Below are 20082 nucleotides of genomic sequence, written 5' to 3'. Positions count from 1 at the left end.
AATGAATGACAGCAAATGCAGTCCTTTGAGGAGTTGAAAATGTAAATATTTATGGTTACCAAATAATCATAGGAGATCCAGAAAGAGTTCTTGCTTAATAGTATTCATGGTCAGTCTTAAAATCTGTGCTGCGGACATATTAATATCATTTCATCTGTCCTAAAGTTGTTATAGTGACATGGGCATTTTCTACTGTACTGGAAGAGAGACCAGGCTAGAAAGACATTTTTAGTATCTTTCTGCTCTGTTACCATCTAGAAATACCAGTTCAACAAGACGTAGGTAAAATCTCTCCAAACTGTAACCTTCATCTTCCTTGTCATGCAGAATTCAAAAATAGCAGAGCATAGGCAGTGAAGGGCTGCAAAAATATTTACTACCACACTGTGAGTGTGGCTTATTTTGTAGGTGTGGCTTGCCAGCCATGTGACCAGGTGGGAGTGGCTTGATGATCATGTGACCAGGGGTGACTTAAAGGTCATGTAACTGGTTTAAAGGTTGCCAACTTGACATTACTCACATCAAGAGTTTGGGTTAGGGTGCCTGGCCTCTCCTCACCTCAAAGAAATACAATTTCCCTATCTATTTACTATTACTGAACATCCAAAATATATTATTTAATTCTATGTATATATACACCATATGTGTACATACATATTACACACAGGCACACAAAAATATACATTATCTACTATATAAACTGTATGTATGTATACACTAAAGTGACCAGACATACCGCTTTCAGCAGGACAGTCACTCTTTTTAGCAATTTGTCCCATGTCCCGGGGCATTTTTTAAAAGTCCTGATTTTTTTAAACAAAATTTTGGACAGTGTGGAAGCTGAGTTTCCTTCTTCACTTCCAAATTTCTTCCCCAGCAGATTTTATTTATTTATTTATTTATTTAGATTTGTATGCCGCCCCTCTCCGCAGACTCGGGGCGGCTCACAACAAAGTGAAAAACAATTTATAACAAATCTAAATTTCTACTAAATTTTATCGCCGGTGCCCAGAAAAAACTTGGAAGCCGTGAAGAAGGAAGCTTAGCTTCCAGTCTCACAACCTTTTGCTCTTTGCGCCCTCAGTCTCCTGCAGCCGTCGATTAACAAATCCGGCGCTCCTTCCTGCCTTCACCCCCCCATTTGTAGCCACCGGCAGGGCTGTAAGCCAAGGCGGCTGGGCTGGCTTCTCTGCATGCTGCTGCTGTTGGGGACAGGCTGGGAAAGGAGCGGGTGGGTAGGTAACACGGGCTGAGCCAAGCTGGGCTAAGCCTGTCCAGCTTTTAGAAAGGGTTGCCGCTTACTCCAGGTGCAAAAGATGTGCTGTGTTGGCTTTTGGAAGTTCAGGCAACTTGGAGCAGCGGAGGATGAACAGTTCTTGAAGTGGCTTCATTGAAAACGGCCAGGACCGGCCCATGATGCCCCGAGGCAGGTGACATGGAGAGAGGGATGAGGGAAGGAGGGAAAAGGAGAGGAGAGGACAGAGAGAGGGAGAGCAAGAGACAAAAAGAGAAAAAAGAGAGAGAGTGAGAAAGAGAGAGAGAGAGCAAGAGCGAGGGAGGGAGATAGCAAGAGAGAGAGAGAGCAAGAGACACACAGAGAGAGCAAGAGACAGATTGGGAGAGAGAAAGAGAGAAGGGGGAGAGAAAGAGAGTGAGAAAGAGAGTACAAGTGAGAAAGAGAGATAGCAAGAGAGAGATAGCAATAGAGAGATCAAGAGAGAAAGGGAGGAAGGAAGAGAGAGAGAGAAAGGGAGAGGAAGAGAGAGAGAGAATTTTTTTTCCTTTTTTTTGGCTAACCTTTTTTTAGCCCCCCCTCCCTTCCCAGGCTCAATGGTGTCCCTCTTTCCCAATCTTAAAATCTGGTTTCTTTAGTGTAAACACACACACACACAACTCTTCTAAAATTATACATATTCAACCTAATTTACTGAGATCGGAAAAACATGCCCAGAGCCCAGAAGGGAAAAAAAGGGGGGGGGGGAATCCATTTTTTTCCCTACCGGTTCTACATACCTGAACAAAAATTTTCTAGCGATTCTGCATACCTGACCAAACTCGTAGAAGCTCATCACTGAATAGGCTTTAGAAAAATCCCTGATCACTCAAAAGAGAGAAGCCACAAGCAGGTATACAGATATAACCTTATATTCGACTACATCCGTTGAATTTCAGTAGATAATGATTGTTTGTAAGAACTTCGTCATACCGGTAATTTTACTATTTCAAAGGTTTGCATTTTCCCCTCTCTTATTTAGATACGGTGAGTGGCAGCTTTTAAAGCATTAGACAAATTCAAAGAACAACTGGCAAAGAACAACTGGCCCAGAGACAGAAGTCCTTAGGCTGCGAGCTTAATATAAACCATTCCAAATATGACTACAATGGAAAATAACCAGAGTTTTCAGTAAAAGAACTTCTGGTTGATTGATTAAACTGTTTTATTGATTCATTTATTATTATCATCTAGATTATTTATGTTTATTTGAGTTCTATTTTACAGATTATTTTCTCATATACATTCTCCACCATTCTAAAGAAAATATGTTCTCAGTGTAATGTATATGCAGCAATTGCAGAAACAATTGTGTTACAAGCAATATTCCTCCTTGCATTAGGTAATAATAAAAAATCTCTTCTGATGTATAGCCTTGTAGTTTTGTAAGGATTAATACTTTAAATGAATCACATAAAAATGCCTAATGGTAAAATTCTTCACTGATACAAATATTCTAAGAAATGATACTACATTTCCATGTTATTAATTGAATATTTCAATGCTATAATTAAAGTATTTTGTACCTTTCAATAAATTTGAATAAATTAGAAAATAATGTAATAGACTTTGAGCTTTTTCTGCAGAACTGGCCCTCATCAAATCTTTTCTCTGCCTTCCATCTATAATAATCACAATGTTCTTATGATTATAAAATAAAATCCTGAAGAATACATACGGTATATAAATAATTAATATCAATATATCTCTCCTGAAACAGAGAAGGCTGCATACTTTTTTCCAAGTGGAATTATCACTATCATGCAAATTTATAGAAAACTTAGTTCCAAAATGCTTATTCAGAAGTCTTATTGAATTCAGTAGAAAATACTAAAAAATAAATCTAAAACAAAGCTCCCTATATTTTAATTTGAACAAGTTACAGCAATTTTCAATTCCTTTTATTTTGTTTGCTGTTAGATTACACTGCCTATGAATTATATTTCCATTTTTGCCAAATATATGTACTCAGGAAATCTTCCAACTATATTTCCTTTCTAATCACATGCATTGAATGGAATTTACTTTAAAAAATGTGGGAACAGGGGAAAAAATCTAGATTATATTTTTAAAGGCAAAAGTTTAATGAGATCCCTTATCTTTATAACAATTTTTATTAAACATTATAATTAAAAAGGTGAAAATGACTGCAAACTAAAGAAAAATAGTGTAAAGAAAGAAAAGAAAAATAAAAAAGAAAGAAAAATAGTAAAAAAGAAAAAAGAAATATATAAGAAATGGCTTTGCTCTTCCTCACACTAATTATGAATAATTTTAGTAACTTATCTCTTTCTCTTAAAATACAACAAATGATATTTTCTTTCTATATTTAAGCCTTTTATCTGTAAACAAATCCTTAAAACCTCATTCAGTTATGGTCAGCAAAAGTCCATTACCAATACATCTATTGTCATCTTGATTAAATAAGCCAATTTTATTTACATTATTAATTAGATTTCTATGCCACCCTTCTCTGCAGACTCAGGGTGGAGAAGGATAGATACAAAAATAGGATAGATAAGAAATCTAAACTGAAAAATATGGTCTAAAACCTCAATTCATTAAAAGCAATAATCCACATTCATCCCATATCCATCCGCCAGAGCTAGATGTAACACTCAATGGCCCCACACCTGGTGGCAAAAGTGAGTTTTTAGAGCCTTATGGAAGGTGGGAGCAGTATGAATCCCTAGAGTGAGTTGATTCCAAAAGGTTGGAGCCACCACAGAGAAGGCTCTTCCCCTCGGCCCTTCCAGACAGCATTGTCTGGCTGACAGGACCTGGAGAAGGCCAACTCTGTGGGACCTAACAGGCTACTGGGATACATGAGGCAGAAGGTAATTCCATAAGTGATCTGGTCCTAAACCAGATACTCTCTTCTTTTACATTTAACAATCTTGAATTTCTATCCCTTTAAATAATGTGCTAGAACTTGATTTATTTTCAATTTTTTTCACACAATGCTTTTTTAAAAAAAGAATTCAAAGCACCACATTTTCCCACAGGAAGGATTCTTAGAAGTAATTTCAAAATCTTACTTCAAATCTATTTGGACCCCTAGTTGTAACTTTCCAAAAAAGAGGCTTGCATTTAAAACTTCTTCCAGTAAGGATTGAAAGAAATTCACCTAGTGCCCTAAAACTTGCCAATAGCTGGTAAGCACTTAACCAGCAGAAATTTCTAAATGTCATTAGAAAGGAAAGTATGTGAATTCTATAATCATAAGTGTGCAGACCACGGTTTGAGTAAAGATATCTACTCCCTAATCAACCAGAACTGATCAACCAGAACTAGAGGCCACTCTTTTGCAATGTCCTCATGAGAAACAACTCTATGGAGTGCTTATGGGCGATCTTAAGTCTTCTCTTTGTCTGAAGAGGAATTACGGAGATAGCCAGTCTACTCATCAGCTCTACATTTTCCCGTTGTCATTGACTCTGCTTCTAGCAGAGCTGTCTTCAGTTCACTATTTCTTCCGCAGAAGCCCCTTATGAGATTTCTTTTGAATTAGACTTTCTCTTCGGCTCTGTTGCAATCCATCATCACAATGTACATGGTTTCCATCTACATCTTTGTAATTTCTTCAACACCATAATGAAAATATTGGGAAAAAAATTTTGCTTCAGATTTTGGTCTTTCCCTTTTTTGCCTTTTACCAGCACTTAATAGACTCACTCAACCAAATATGCCAACATATTTTTCATTCTGTCAGTATCTAGTCAGAAACTTTGGACAGGAAAAAGAGTGTGCACAAGAGAGAAAGGAAGATTTTTTTAAAAAGTAGAAAGAATGGGAAAATGAATATGGCAAGTTTTCAGTCCATTATATCAGAGCCAAGTTTGCATGGAGAAATGACATATTATGCTTGCCTATAATTAGCTGCTAAGAAAACACAACTTTTCCAAAACTCAGTTGTAGTTGCTTATGCAAAATGTTTTGAAGAATGAAACTTTTAAGGAGCATTTTTGGTGTCCTTCCACCTACCCACCCTTAGTTTTCCCCACCTGTCCCATCCAACTTCCCCATCCAAACCAAAAAGTTATGTAACAAGGTAAAAACCAACAGTGAGAAACTGCATGATAAAATCCTGCCCAAAAGTGAAAAATGCTAATTTTGTCTCATTTAGCAGCTGGATACAGAAATGCTCATTAGTTTTAAGAGGGTTAATCCTTTTAACTTTTGCATATTGATATGCCAATTATGCCTAATTGTACAAGAGGCATCAGTCAAGGTAATAGTGCATAAACACATGAAAGTTATTAAGTACATCCCAACATGTAATAAAGTAGGTGTTAATTGGTAGCTGAGTTCTGCAGGCTATTGAGGTGGATAATTCACTGAGAGATGGATCACTTGTAATTTCTCTACATAATTCCTTTTGCAGTTTCATGCTGTGATGTTTTCATGCTTGTCAAAAACAACTGCAGCCTAGTGCCTTTTGTTAAACACAGCCAATAAAATATGTTAGGCATCATTAAATATACTTAACTTTTAAACTTTTTGAAAGGTACAGCTCTAACTGTTAATATATTATACTGTTTTCAAATATATTGCTATAAATACGATTGCTTTTCATTCGATAGCTGAAGAATTATGTTGGATCTGGATTATGGGATTTGGGCTGGTGATGTGCATGTGTGTGTGTTTAAGTGCTATGTGCAAATGTGTCACCAGTAAGTGATAGTTTTAAATTAGAACGTTGAGGAAATGAATTTTTCATCAGTTACTGGGCTGAGATGGAAGGACTTTTCCTCCTATTCTCCAAGTGTCATGCCAGCTCTTCTGAACTATGCATTCCTCTTCAGCTAACTATGAGAAGAATAATTAAAATCACATATTTCTGAACTATGCTGTGGTTAATTTTGCATTTGAACGTGGAGATAATGACAGCAACAGCAACACCCTCGCTCTGCAGTCTCTTACTTCCTCTACTTTTCATAAGGATGCATCATATCTGGAGAATAGCTAATCAATACTTCGCATGGCTCTGATGAGGGAAGGCAAGAGTGCATGCATGTTTTTTTGTGTTGTCTTTTTGATGAGCTCCTCATATAGTTTTGGAGCTCTGGCTTGTTTGCCATGAGCTGAAAAATAGAGCTAGAATCCAAAACAAGTGACTAACATTGCATAAATAATTTTGCAACATCATATGGCCTCAGCTGCAAGTTGCAGCCATTACAGAGGAAAATTAACCAAGGGAGGCTCATACCAATCAGTTCGTTTAGTAGCACAGGATGGGGAAAGGGGAAGGGATATGACTGGCAGCCGAATTCACCTCTGAAGTATTAGCATGTAAATCTTTTCAGAAGAGATAATAAATAAATAAATCCAGAGCCATTTGGCTCTTTCTGCTGCTTAAAAATTAGGGGCAGTTCAGATTCCAGATTTTAACTCTTTGTAATTCCTTCCATTGCAAAATTTTGTGAAGGATCTTCATTATTTCTAGAAAGAGGTTTTTTTATCCTGTTTGTGGAATTTTATGCAGTATCTGAAAAGCAGATACTTCAAATACTTGCAAAGGCCTTTAGTAACGAACACCTGTTCTATAATCTTGATTTTTGCAAAAGATAAAGAGATCCACAAGTGAAATCAAATTCTCCCCATTACAGTTCCTAAAAGTGAAACATGCCTATTCCTATCAAATATCCTTTCTTATATTTCTTATCACTTTTCTTATATTCACAGCAAAAGAGTTCAGGCAAAAGTGTTTCTTTTGACAGATAAACTTTTGAAATTGTACCATATCACATAATAAATATATAGCAACATGCAAGAATAGGAATAGAACCTCTAATCAGTTTTGACAAATATATTAGAAAACCCTCCGAGACCACCTTCTGCCATACGAATCCCAGCAACCAGTGAGGTCCCACAGAGTTGGTCTCCTTAGGATCCCATCGACCAAACAATGTAGGCTGGCGGGACCTAGGGAAAGAGCCTTCTCTGTGGGGGGCCCAGCTCTCTGGAATCAGCTCCTTCCGGAGATTCCCACTGCCCCCACCCTCCTCGCCTTCCGTAAGAGTTTAAAAACTCATCTTTGCTGCCAGGCCTGGGGTTCCTTAGATCTTCCCCCTGACCAATGAATGCTTTAGTTTGATTGTTGAATGAATGATATTAATGGGTTTTTTAATTAGAATTTTAAAGACTGTTTTTTTTAATGTATTAATTGGATTGCTATTATTGCTTCTTGTTTTTCTGTTCATGCTGTGAGCCGCCCCGAGTCCTCGGAGACGGGCATCATACAAATCCAATGAAATAAATAAATAAACAAACAAACAAATAAATAAATAAACAAACAAACAACCACTCCTTTTGGCCTACTAATCCAAAGGGCCGCAAAATGCTGCTATAGTGTTCCCCGATAGTAGATTGGAAATCGTTTCCCAATATCTTTACACAATTTGCTATAAAATGAGTGAAAGATATTCATCAAACATTTCTGGAAAATGGGTATGGAGTTGGGTTTTGTTTTGGGGTTTTTTTTGTAATTATTTCCAACAATTTTCTTTTCAGTTCATTTAATAAGAAGAATTAGGAATACTTTGAAAGGATTTTTCTAAGATCCTTATGAGCTAAATGTGGGATTCTTGCATTTATTTAGTAGCAGGAAGAGTCACATACACCTGAGTAAATGTCCCCTTTTGTCCCTCAGCCAACTCCTTCTATTGTCTGCAGGCTCTTTGGCTCTTGTATTTTTCATTTAATTACAAGATCAAACATTGTAAGGTGTGTTTTTTTTTCAATTGGAGTGCTCTCAATATTGATCAGGGAATCTACCTAGCTCTTGAAACATTATTGGGAACATTATCTTCTCTGGATTAAACAAAAAATAAAAATATCCATCAACTTCTTTGCTCACATATCTTGTGAAGAAATTCAAAAGGCCATTCGGGATCAATACTTACAGGCTCAACAACTTTCAGATTTTCAGAGTATACCATAGATTTGCTTTGGCTGGATCGGTCCTGGGTGTTGCCTGGACTTTTGATCCTCATCTGAACAGTCCCTATGCTTTCATGGGAAGGATGTAGCTTTCCCAAGCTGGGCTCAGAAGCTGCTAACTGCTGCATGATTAATAAGTCAAATCTGAAAAATATAATAAATAAATATGCTTAAAACATTTTGTATTAAGTCAGCCTGGAATTCCTTTCAGTGAACAAGGAGAAAACCGTAAAGCCACTTTGATAGCTCTGAATATCAGGATATCTTAACAAGGGCACCAATAGGACACTTTTATTATTCACCAAGCCATACAGACGTGGAGAAAGAGTACAGTTTGCATAAAAGATTATTCTTATCTCTACAGCCATTCTTCTGCCCTGCAATCTTTCAATAACCTTTCTCCTACAGCCAGCTGACATGCAGTAGAGTTTGCCTTTGGTCTTCTCATACTCACATCTGAGATAGACGTCTCAAGTTTGCTCAAAGGCTGAAAGAGACTTATTTGGCCTCCACCAATTGTGCCAGAAGGTGGAAGTTACATTCAGGTCTTTATAAAGGGTCATGCTGATTTTTAAAAAAATAGACTTGTAAAACATTTGTTTTGACATTTGGAAATATGATGTAAAGGTGGAACACATGATAACCAATTTAATATATACGCAACCTGTTGATCAATGTTTTTTTTTAGCAGGATCTGACCACTTCTGGAGAACCGATAGCAGAAATTTTGAGTAGTTTGGAAAACTGTTAAAAACCACCTCTGACTGTCTGCCCTCCATTTATTCTTTGCCTCCTGAGTTCCAGTTTATCAATAAGAAATGGGATTTTGCAGTAACCTTCCCCTGGAGTGGGGTGGAAATGGAGATTTTGCAGTATCTTTTTCCTGCCACACCCATCAAAGCACGCCCACCAAGCCATGTCATGGCCACCAAGCCACACCCACAGAACCAGTAGTAATTTTTTTTGAAACCCACCAATACAACTGTTGCTGTGGTACATTAGAACTGGACTCTTAATACTAGTTGCGGCATTAGACCAGAAATGTTAACTTCAGACAAGAAATTTCACAGTCAATAATTCAGCAATATTTTGATGATGGACCACGTTTTATTTGACCCTCCTCTAAACATGTGAGTAACAAAGATAACCTCCTTTTTAAAAAATTCATTCTTCCCTATTTTTCAGTACTTGTTACTGAATCTAGAAAATGTTAGGCTCTTAGGACACAAAACAAATATTTTTTCTTAAAGTTTATTTTACCAGATTATTTTTAAAGCCCCAGAGGAAAAGGACAAGGAGGCAGAGATATCTCTTGTTCAGTCACAAAAGCAATAATCACCACTACCTAAGCATATCTTGAAAAATCCCTAAAGTTTTTAAGGAACTAGAGCTTGCTGTACTCTTCACAAAGTAATTGGGAAAACAATGGGATATGGTTTCATTCAAAATGGCCTTGAGCAATTTAAACAGTCCAGTTATAATACAGATGGATTACAAACCTGCTAGAGATCACTATTATTATTTTAATCTAAACATTTTTAGAAGGTGTTCAAGATCATAAACAGTGACTTATATACTATAAGTATATACTAGACAACATACTAATACCAAACAATATACAAAATACTAGACAACAAAGTATCAACAGTAGAGACTATATGTTCCACCATAACCTAAGACCTGAAATTGATACATAACATCAAAAACATCATCAAAAAAGCACAACGAAGAATATTCTTTCTGCACCAACTCAGAAAGCTCAAATTGCCCAAGGAGCTGCTAATAGAGTTCTACAGAGGAATTATTGAGGCTGTCATCTGCACCTCAATAACTGTCTGGTTCAGTTCTGCAACCAAACAAGACAGACATAGACTCCAGAGGATAATCAGAACTGCAGAAAAAACAATTGCTACCAATCTGCCTTCCACTGACTTGTATACTGCACGAGTTCAAAAAGAGGGCTGTGAAAATAGCCCCTGGATATAAATTGCATCCTGGACATAAATTGTTTCAACTCCTACCATCAAAACGTCACTATAGAGCACTGCACACTGGAACAACTGGACATAAGAACACCATCACTCTGCTAAACAAATAATTCCCTCAACACTGTCAAACTATTCACTAAGTCTGCATTAATCTTCTCATCATTCCTATCACCAATCTCCTCCCACTGATGATTGTATAATGATAACTTGTTGCTTGAATCCTTACAATTTATATTGATTGTTTCCTAGTATGATTTGATTGCTTATTTGTACCCTATCACTATCATTAAGTATTGTACCTTGTAATGCTTGACAAATGTATCTTTTTTTCTATGTACACTGAGAGCCTATGGACCAAAGATAAATTCATTGTGTGTCCAGTCACACTTGGGCAATAAAGAATCCTATTCTATTCTATTCTATTCTATTCTTTTCTTATATTTAGGTACATGCAAGAGCAGCTTGTACCCAAAAAAGTTCAGAGTTTTCACATCAGTGAAAAATAAATGATTTAGTCAAAAATGTTATTTATTTTGGATACTTAATCATAGAAGAAGATAAAAAAGTTGGAAAAATAAAAAGGCAAATGAAATTCCCCTGAAAGTTTTTTTCTAACTCGGTGGAAGAAAACGTCAAACTAAAAATAGGAATCTTATGTCATTCATATTTGCATATTTGAAAAACTGGTACAGTATCCAAGGAGGCTGAGCGCATACAAAGGTCTTTGAAATGTGGCTCTTAAGATATATCTTGAGAATCACTTGAAATTACTAATAATAATAATAATAATAATAATAATAATAATAATAATAATATAATGATATAATGATATGATATAATGATATAATGATGATGATGATGATGATGATGATGATGATGATAATAATAATAATAATAATAATAATAATAATAATAATAATAAAGTTGTAGACATGGTGAAGCAGAAAAAAGCCCCATAAAAACCATTCAAGCAAAGAACATTGAGATATTTCAGTTATTTACTGTAGCACAATTCGGTGCAAAAGGCCTTTGCTGGAAAAAAGATTGGAAGGAAAGAAAAGTAGGCAGTACAAAACAACATCTGCAATAGCAAGAAATATATAATTGGACTTGTCTAAATAATGCAAAATGTGCAGAGGCGGATACAGTAGAAACCCACAACTGTCACCTAGGAAAGGAACTGAACTATACATCTTTGATGTAATATCTTTCAAGATTATTCATATGGAGACAATTTCAGATACACAGATCTTTCATTAAGAATAAGAAAGGCTATACGTAAAGTTTACAACCTCAAGCATAAATGAATAAAGACTCCTTTTTCCACCTAAGAAATATGACAATGTTTTACTCTGAGCTTAGTGAAGTGGACTAAATTGCTAAAATATTACCAGAGCAGGTGTGTGTAACACATACATTCATTCAATTTTCAGATGCTATTCAGCAGTTTAAAAGTGCTAAACCTGCTTCTATTTTCTCTGACACACCAAGTGTTTCTCAGCTTCTACCATTTTACTTATATCACAAGCATGATATTTTTCTTACTTGGGACCTTGGGCTATTATTAAATCTGTCAGATCTCATAACTATAGGTTGTCAGACCAATTTGTGCTTAGGTTGGAAATTTATCCGAAAAGCCTAAGAGCTGCAGGACAGATGGACATTGGGATGCAAAGAATGCCATCTTCTGGATGAAATACAAAGCAACATTTTTCAAATCCATGCAAGCAACTTCTCAAGCTGAACAATCAGGTTTTTTTCTTTTGGCTCTTCATGATGAGGCCTCGTGTGTCAGGCTTTTTGTGGAAAAGTTGACAGTAACTCAACATGTGCTACCCGGTCTAGTAAAAGATGCAAGAATCCCATTAAGCCTTTTTTCCCTTTGCCTTTCAATAAAATAATAATTTTTATTTAAGGGTATAGAGAATGGAAAAGGGCTTTATCAGTCCCTATGAAGTAGAATGGCATCCGTAGGAAGAATAGAACTAAATTTCATTAAGGTATTATAGCAATAGCGTTAGACTTATATACTGCTTCACAACCCTCTCTAAGTGGTTTACAAAGTCTGCCTATTGCCACCAACAATCTGGGTCCTCATTTTATTGACCTTGGAAGGATTGGAAGGCTGAAGTTAACTCTGAGCCATTCAGAATCAAACTCCTTGCAGTGATCTAATTAACCTGCAATACTGCCTCCTAACCACTGCACCACCACGGCTTAGTGATAGATTAGTAGCAGAATCTTGCAAATCTGTTTTTGTTATACTTTTCCTCTGTCTTCTACCTTTTTTAGTCAGAAAAAAAACCTTATTCCTAATACAGTCTCCCGATCTCCTTTTCATAGTCTTAAGGAATGCTTCTGTCCTGCCTTTGGTACAGGTAGTCCTCAAGTTATAACCAAAATTGAACCCATTTCCATTTCTAAGCAAGACAGTTGTTAAGTGATTTCTGCCCTCACGCCCATTTTACACGCCCATTTCTTGGTACAGATACTAAGTCAAATCACTGTGTAGTTGTTAGTAAGTTAGTAAGATGGTTGTTTAGGGAATCTGGCTTCTCCATTGGCTTTGCTTGTCAGAAGTTCGCAACAGATGATCACATGATCCTGGGACACTGAAACTGCCCTAAAGACATGCCAGTTATCAAATGGTCAAAATTTTGATTTTGATTTGTGACCATTTATTTAGTGACCATTTAAAGTTATATCAGTACTGAGAAAAAGTGAATTATGACCATTTCATACTTACCACCATTGCAGTGATCCCCATGATCACATGGTTAAAATTTGGATGTTTGATAACTGGTTCACATTTATGCAGTGTTCCAGGGTCATGTCATTTCTTTTGCAATCTTCTGACAACCAAAATTGACAAGGAAGACTGATTCATTTAAGTTACTAACTTATCAAGTGCAGTGATTCACTTAACCACTGTGACAAGGAGGGTAAATGGGGAAAACTTACTTAACAATTGTCCTGCTTAGCAATATTATTATTATTATTATTATTATTATTATTATTATTATTATTATTATTATTAATTAGATTTGTATGCCGCCCCTCTCCGTAGACTCGGGGCTCATTGTATGATGACTCCTTTGGACGCTTCCCTAGATAACTCTTCAGATGTCAATCCAGGGAAGGATGAACCAGTTCCTGGCAAGTTAGGAGGGAAGTTGGTCAACTGCTCCAATAAGCTGTCTATGAGGGAGGTGGCTGAAACACAGCTGCAGGAGGAGAAGCTCTGATGGTTCAGTTGGGGAAAAGCACACATATGAAGCTGGTCAGTGATGAGGAAGGGGAACTGCCTTCTGCAGCTGATCCAAGAACATGTAGAGCAGAGAAAAAGCAGCAGTAGAGGAGGTCATCCACAAGGAGAAAGTCTCACTCTTCTTGATGGGTTACATCATGCTATTTAGCAGAACAGAGAGGTGCAGACGATGCTGTGAACAACATGTTCATTTCCTAGCTGTGTGTTTTCTGATCACTGTGATTCCTGCCTTGCTTTGGATTGACAATGTGCCTAGGTTGGATCATTCCTTGTGAACTCTAGACTTTTCTTGCCTAGTGAACCTTATTGTATTGTGGACTTAATTTTGCCTGGTGGGTTTATTCTGTTGGGAAAACTTTCAAGTGCCTTGTGGAATCATGGAGCATATGCACTAAAGACAAATTCCTTGTGTCCAATCACACTTGGCCAATAAAGAATTCTATTATCTTCTGTTGCTCTGTGGACTAGCATTGGTCTGCTTGAAGGAGACTTTATTGGGACAGTGCTGGAATTTGGGGAACAGGAGTTGCTGGGGAATATTAATAAAACCATTAAACCATGTACAGTGTTCCCTCGATTTTCGCGGGGGATGTGTTCCGAGACCGCCCGCGAAAGTCGAATTTCCGTGAAGTAGAGATGCGGAAGTAAATACACCATTTTTGGCTATGGACAGTATCACAAGCCATCCCTTAACACTTTAAACCCCTAAATCACCATTTCCCATTCCCTTAACAACCATTTACTCATCATTATTACTGGTACTCACCATTGAATAAGACACTTAGTGATCCTGATACTTATAAACATAATTATTTATTAACAATAATTATTTTTTTTTTGTTATTTTTTTGCAAAAATTATTAGTTTGGTGATGACATATGATGTCATCGGGCAGGAAAAACTGTGTTATGGAAAAAAACCGGCGAACTATTTTTTAATTAATTTTTTTGAAAAACCGTGGTATAGGCTATTCGCGCAGTTTGAACCCGCGAAAATCGAGGGAACACTGTATATCTGTGTGTGTGAAAGGGAGGGAACAGCACAAATTGTAGTTATAAATTGAGGATTATCTCTTACCTGAATCTCAGGGAAAAAAAACAATGTTTGGAGAAGTTAATGATTGAACGTGGATCTCTGATATCATGAGACCTTTTCTGAAAAGATGGACTCGTATGAATATTAATTCATGTACAGCCAGGGCAAAATCTTACTTTTCAAAGTCCCCCCAGTTATATCACTGCCAAGAAAGACATAAAGATATAAGTATAAGAATGGGAGTATAAGAATGATGTGCAATCATGAGAACATTAGAAACATAGAAACATAGAAGATTGATGGCAGAAACAAGAGCTCATGGTCCATCTAGTCTGCCCTTATACTATTTCCTGTATTTTATCTTAGGATGGATATATGTTTATCCCAGGCATGTTTACATTCAGTTACTGTATCTACACTTCAACCAACTGCAAATCCACTGAACTATGCAGGAATTAAGTCCAATATTCACTAATTTATCTATCAGCTCTTTATGTGGAACCATATCAAAGGCTTTGCTGAAGTTCAGATAGGCAATATCCACAGCACCACCTTCATCCAACACCAAGATTAAGATCTTAAACAAATATGGACATACAGTTAAATGTCAAATAAACAAAGGGATATCTGGTATAGATTTCAAACTCCTAATCTATTTTCTAAGTGTTGTTATGTATACAAAACATGGCAGTATGACTTTACCCAGATATAAAATGGATGAAAATACCCCTAAATTTGAGGGGCAAAATATATTTGAAATCTTGTACCAAGATTTATATAAACCTTTGAGACCAATTTCAGTATAATAGTTCACATAAATGTTTTAAATAGATGGGGAAGTTAATAATTATATTTACATAGATGGAGAATTTCTCTTTGAAAGCTGTAGTTTAAAAAAAAACATTTTTTTTTTATTTTTCATGATTTTAAACAGTATCATTGCAGGTCCAGTATTTCTTAGCTTCTGCAATCTACTAGAATGAAAATGACTGGGTATTTTCACTGTTGAACTAAGTAGTTTATTTATGAAGAGGCAATGACACAAGAGGTGAACGGATTATGTTTAAGATTGCATTATTAAGATCACTCTATTCTAACCTGGAACAAAAAGGGACTTTACATCTTTTAAGGAACATACTGTGATTCTTCATAATGTATGTAGGTTTAATTATTGCAGGGTCATCAAATGAGAGAGCAACAGCATAGTCATTGTGACAGATGTGCCAATCATTTTATGTATTTCTGTGACAATATGAAGCATATACAAAAGCAGTGAGCTTATACAGTACCCAGCTTCTATCATTTCCCTTCCCTTGCCATACACCAAACCAATAATTTTTTACCACACATTTAAAACAGTATAAAAATAAACATGGATGATCTACAAAACATATGGAGTTGGAATGTTCCATGTGGTAAAATAAATGGCCTCATATGTTAAGAAGCAGTCACTCAGGACAGCAAAAAATACTTTTAGGGTAATTGGTCTCCTCAAAAGATGTTGAAAAAAGTTTGATGTCATCTTTTCTATACTGAAGTCGTAAAACATTTGAAGGAACTCTAAAATAGGGGTTTTTCAAACTGTTCCACAGGAACACGATGAGACCAAGGGGAAAAAAATAGTTCTATGACCAATTGTCTAAGAACATAGTTTTGCCTCCTGATCATGGATTCTGAGGTGGTTGTTTTTAAAAGAATAGTTCCTCAGAAAGAAAAAGTTTGAAAATTTCTGCTTTAGACCACATGTTCCTTGTGTCTATGTGAAATACATTCTTAGGAAAAAGTCAAGGTTCAGATATGTTAATATGTTGTTAATATATTCCAAAAACATGCACTATATTGATGGCGCCCGTTAAACTGGAGACCTAAATGTGGAGGCACATGTTAATTTCTCTTATCAACATTACAGCGCTAGAATCCTATCTGTTAAATTTCCAAATGTGTATGAGCTTCCTGCCCATGCAGTATTATGTACATTTAGTCCTCAACTTACAACCATTTTTAAGCGACGGTTCGAAATTACAATGACATTAAAAAGTGACTTATGACTTTCACACTTACAACCAATACAGCATCTACGTGATCAAAATTTGAATGGTTGTCAATTGGCATGTATTGATGATGGTTGCAATGCCCTAGTCTCATGTAATAATCTTTTGTGACCTTCTGACAAGCAAAGTCGATGGGGGAAGCTTAACAACAGTGATACTAACTTAACACCTGCAGGGAATCACTTACTGGTTATGGCAAGAAAGGTTGTAAAATAGGGCAAAACTCACTTAACAACTGTCTTATTTAGCGACATAATTTTTGGGCTCAATTATGATCATAAATTGAGGACTATCTGTATATGGCAGGGTTGAACACCTGCTATTTACTTACTTACTTACTTACTTACTTACTTACTTACTTACTTACTTACTTACTTACTTACTTACTTTACTTACTTACTTACTTATCTACCTACCTACCTACCCACCTACCAAATTTAGAGGCCACCCTTCTCCTAGCAGACTCGGGGCAACTTACAACAATAAAAAAGTAACAAAGTTAAAATATTGCAATACCTGAAATAAAAATAAGTAAAAATTAAAACCCAATATGCACGCATGCATTCATACTACTGGCCAGGGAAGCAACTATTGCTCAATGGCTCCAGGCCTGCCAGCATATGTGTGTTTTCAACTCCTTTTGTAAGGCGAGGAGAGTGGGGGTGGTACAAATCTCTGGGGGGAACTTGGTTCCAGAGGGCCTGCCTGCCAGCATTGCTTGGTTGATGGACCTAGATCAAGCCAACTCTGTGCAACCTAACTGGTCGCTGGGACATGTGAGGCAGAAGACGGTCCTGTAAATAATCTGGAATCTTAAACTTCAAGAACATTTTTTATAATCTCTGTGGTTTATGGGATTTTATCACAGTATATAACAGTGATGGCAAATCTATGACACGGGTGCCACAGGTGGCACGTGGAGCCATATTTTATTTATTTATTTATTTATTTATTCATTCATTCATTCATTCATTCATTCATTTATTTATTCCAGTACATAATGAGAGTTTTAGTGGGTATGTATGTATATGTATATGTGTGTATGTGTGTGTGTGTGTGTGTATGTATGTATGTATGTATGTATGTATGTCACTTTTTTTTTTTTTGCTGAATTTGAAAATTAAGGGAGACTAGGATAGATCTATTTTGGCCTTATTTTGGCCTCATCAGCTAGCCATACCCACTGGGACTTGAACCTGCAACCTTTGCCTTGTAAGGCAGAGAATTATCCTCTAGGCTACAGAATCCAATCCCTTCAGCTCTGCACCAGGGAAGGGTTACATATTTTTGTGTCGAATCACCCTGGTGTATTGAAGGAACATCACAGCTCCTTATTTGCCTCTCTATATACACACATAATAAAATACATGATGAAGGTTATAGAAGAGATACTCATAGTAAAATATATCTATGAAAGAATATAAAAGAAGATATAGTAATAGAACTGTTGGCATGCAAGCTGTTGCCCTAGCTCAATTCCAACATGCATCTGGGTGCTGGGCAGCTGATTTTTTGCTTGCACAGAGGCTCTGGGAGGACGTTTTTGACTTCCAGAGAGCTTCCAGGGAGATGGGGGAGGGCGTTTTTACCCTCCCACAGCTCCACAGAAGCCTTTGGAGCCTGGGGAGGGCAAAACACGAACCTACTGGGCCTACCAGAAGTTGGGAAACAGGTTGTTTCCAGCCTCCAGAGGGCCTCTAGAGGGTGAGGGAAGCAGTTTTTGCCTTCCCCAGGCATTGAATTATGGGTGTGGGCACTCGCACATGCGCAATAGCATGTGCGCGCGCTCTTTCGCCACCCGAGGGAAAAAAAGGTTCACCATCACTGGTATATAACAATATACTTCTGCATATGTTTCATGGGCCAAAACTGGATTGTGCTTCCTTTGGAAATTTCTTTTACAATAAGATCCCACCTTCCAGCCACTGCTAATTTAGATCCATGTTAGGACATATCCGGAGAGGGGCGGCATACAAATCCAATCAATCAATCAATCAATCAATCAATAAATAAATAAATAAATATATGTTGCTGTAGCTGAGCCCATTGTTCATTCGACATGACAAACATTCCAGATATGTTTCTATTGATATTCCCTCTGTTGATTACTATTTCTCAACAATGGAACCTCAACACCCAATATACTAACTGTACTTTTAGCATCCCAGGCATAACACGTTTCAATTGCTTTGTGATTTTCTTGGCTTTCAATCCCCTCTCTACCTCTCCCTAAAAATCACTTGCTGTTCATACTTCTTGAGCAAAGTGCTTACCCTTTTTATGGGGGAAAAAGTTACACATTTTGAAATATAAAAGAGTTTATGCCTCCCAGAATCATTTTGTAAGGAGGATGGGTGGCATACAAATTTAATAGAATGAAAGGGAGGGAGGGAGAGAGGGAGGGGGACAGAGGGAGATAGATAGATAGATAGATAGATAGATAGATAGATAGATAGATAGATAGATAGATAGATAGATAGATAGATAGATAGATAGATAGATAGATAGAGGGACATAGATAGATAGATAGATAGATAGATAGATAGATAGATAGATAGATAGATAGACAGACAGACAGACAGACAGACAGACAGACAGACAGACAGACAGACAGACAGACAGACAGAGATAGAGGGGGGGTGTAGGTAAATAGGTAGGTAGGTAGGTAGAGATAGAAAGACAGACATTCCCAGTTGCATACCCTGTATAAATGCCAACCCAAATATTCAGGTATTCTTCCAGAGTATGAATCTAAAAGGAGAGTGGTATTTCTTTTTCAGAACATTGTCTATGCATTATAATAAAATATAATATGCCATAGTAAGTTTCTCTACTCCCTTCCTGGCTGTGTGATACAAGTTGCAGATGAGGATTGAGAAGCAAATTAAGTTTCCTTACCAATATTCTGCTGTGCACTGTTTTTCTCATCTCCCTCAACAACCTCCAGTTTCAGCTTTTTAAAAGGAAAGCGTGAAATGTGAAATGGCCCCCTTCTGAAGGCTACACATCTTGTTTCATCTAAGGCAAGCACAAAGCAGGCAAGGAGAAAAATACAGAAAAACCACTTCCTGTCAAAAGGAGTTCAGCACCCCATCAGTAACAGCACACCACCAAATAGGAATTAAAGAATGAGCTGAGGCTCTAGCATGAAAACTTTGAGTTCAACTTACTAACCAATCTCAGAAGCTGTACAAGGTTCAAAGGAAATAGAAAGAGGAATGAGCTGAGCTGAAAATATTTCAACTTCCTGTTCCTTTGCTTTCTGTAAAAAAAGAGAAAAAGAGAAAAAAACAAGTGTTTGAGAAATCAAGCACATTGGTGGGAAATGCCTCTTTTCCCTCCGCCCTTTTTAAACTTTTTTTTTTTAAAAAAAACAGCTTCAAGGATGAAAAATGTATAGAAAAAAAAATTCAGATTTTGATGTTCAGTTTTGCACAGACTTAACAGGCAGCTGCGACTAGTACTGTTTTCTTGGTTTCCTGTCTGAAAATGTCCGCAGAAGAGATGACCACAAGTCTGCTTGCT

At 36.9% G+C, this 20082-nt stretch overlaps 1 protein-coding gene across 3 annotated transcripts in view; it reads right to left on the bottom strand.

Moving 5' to 3' along the window:
• ARHGAP15 (Rho GTPase activating protein 15) overlaps positions 1–20082 on the bottom strand; it is a 517480-nt gene that overhangs the window by 495655 nt on the left and 1743 nt on the right. For 2 of the 3 annotated variants that reach the window (XM_070737052.1, XM_070737079.1), the window contains exons 1-2: positions 19456–19672; positions 8179–8359 (exon numbers count right to left, since the gene is read on the bottom strand). In XM_070737052.1, the coding sequence (XP_070593153.1) occupies positions 8179–8343 (165 nt within the window). In that variant the 5' untranslated portion in view covers positions 8344–8359; positions 19456–19672. Of the gene's footprint in view, positions 1–8178; positions 8360–19455; positions 19673–19731; positions 19820–20082 lie in introns of those variants that run through there. The other variant, XM_070737062.1, reaches the window with a different exon arrangement.

This window comes from Erythrolamprus reginae, chromosome 1 (genome assembly GCF_031021105.1).
Source record: "Erythrolamprus reginae isolate rEryReg1 chromosome 1, rEryReg1.hap1, whole genome shotgun sequence".
Classification (NCBI taxonomy): Eukaryota; Metazoa; Chordata; class Lepidosauria; order Squamata; family Dipsadidae; genus Erythrolamprus; species Erythrolamprus reginae.
The sequence above is the reverse complement of the archived record's forward strand: the minus strand, read 5'-3'. Positions and strand labels throughout refer to the sequence as shown.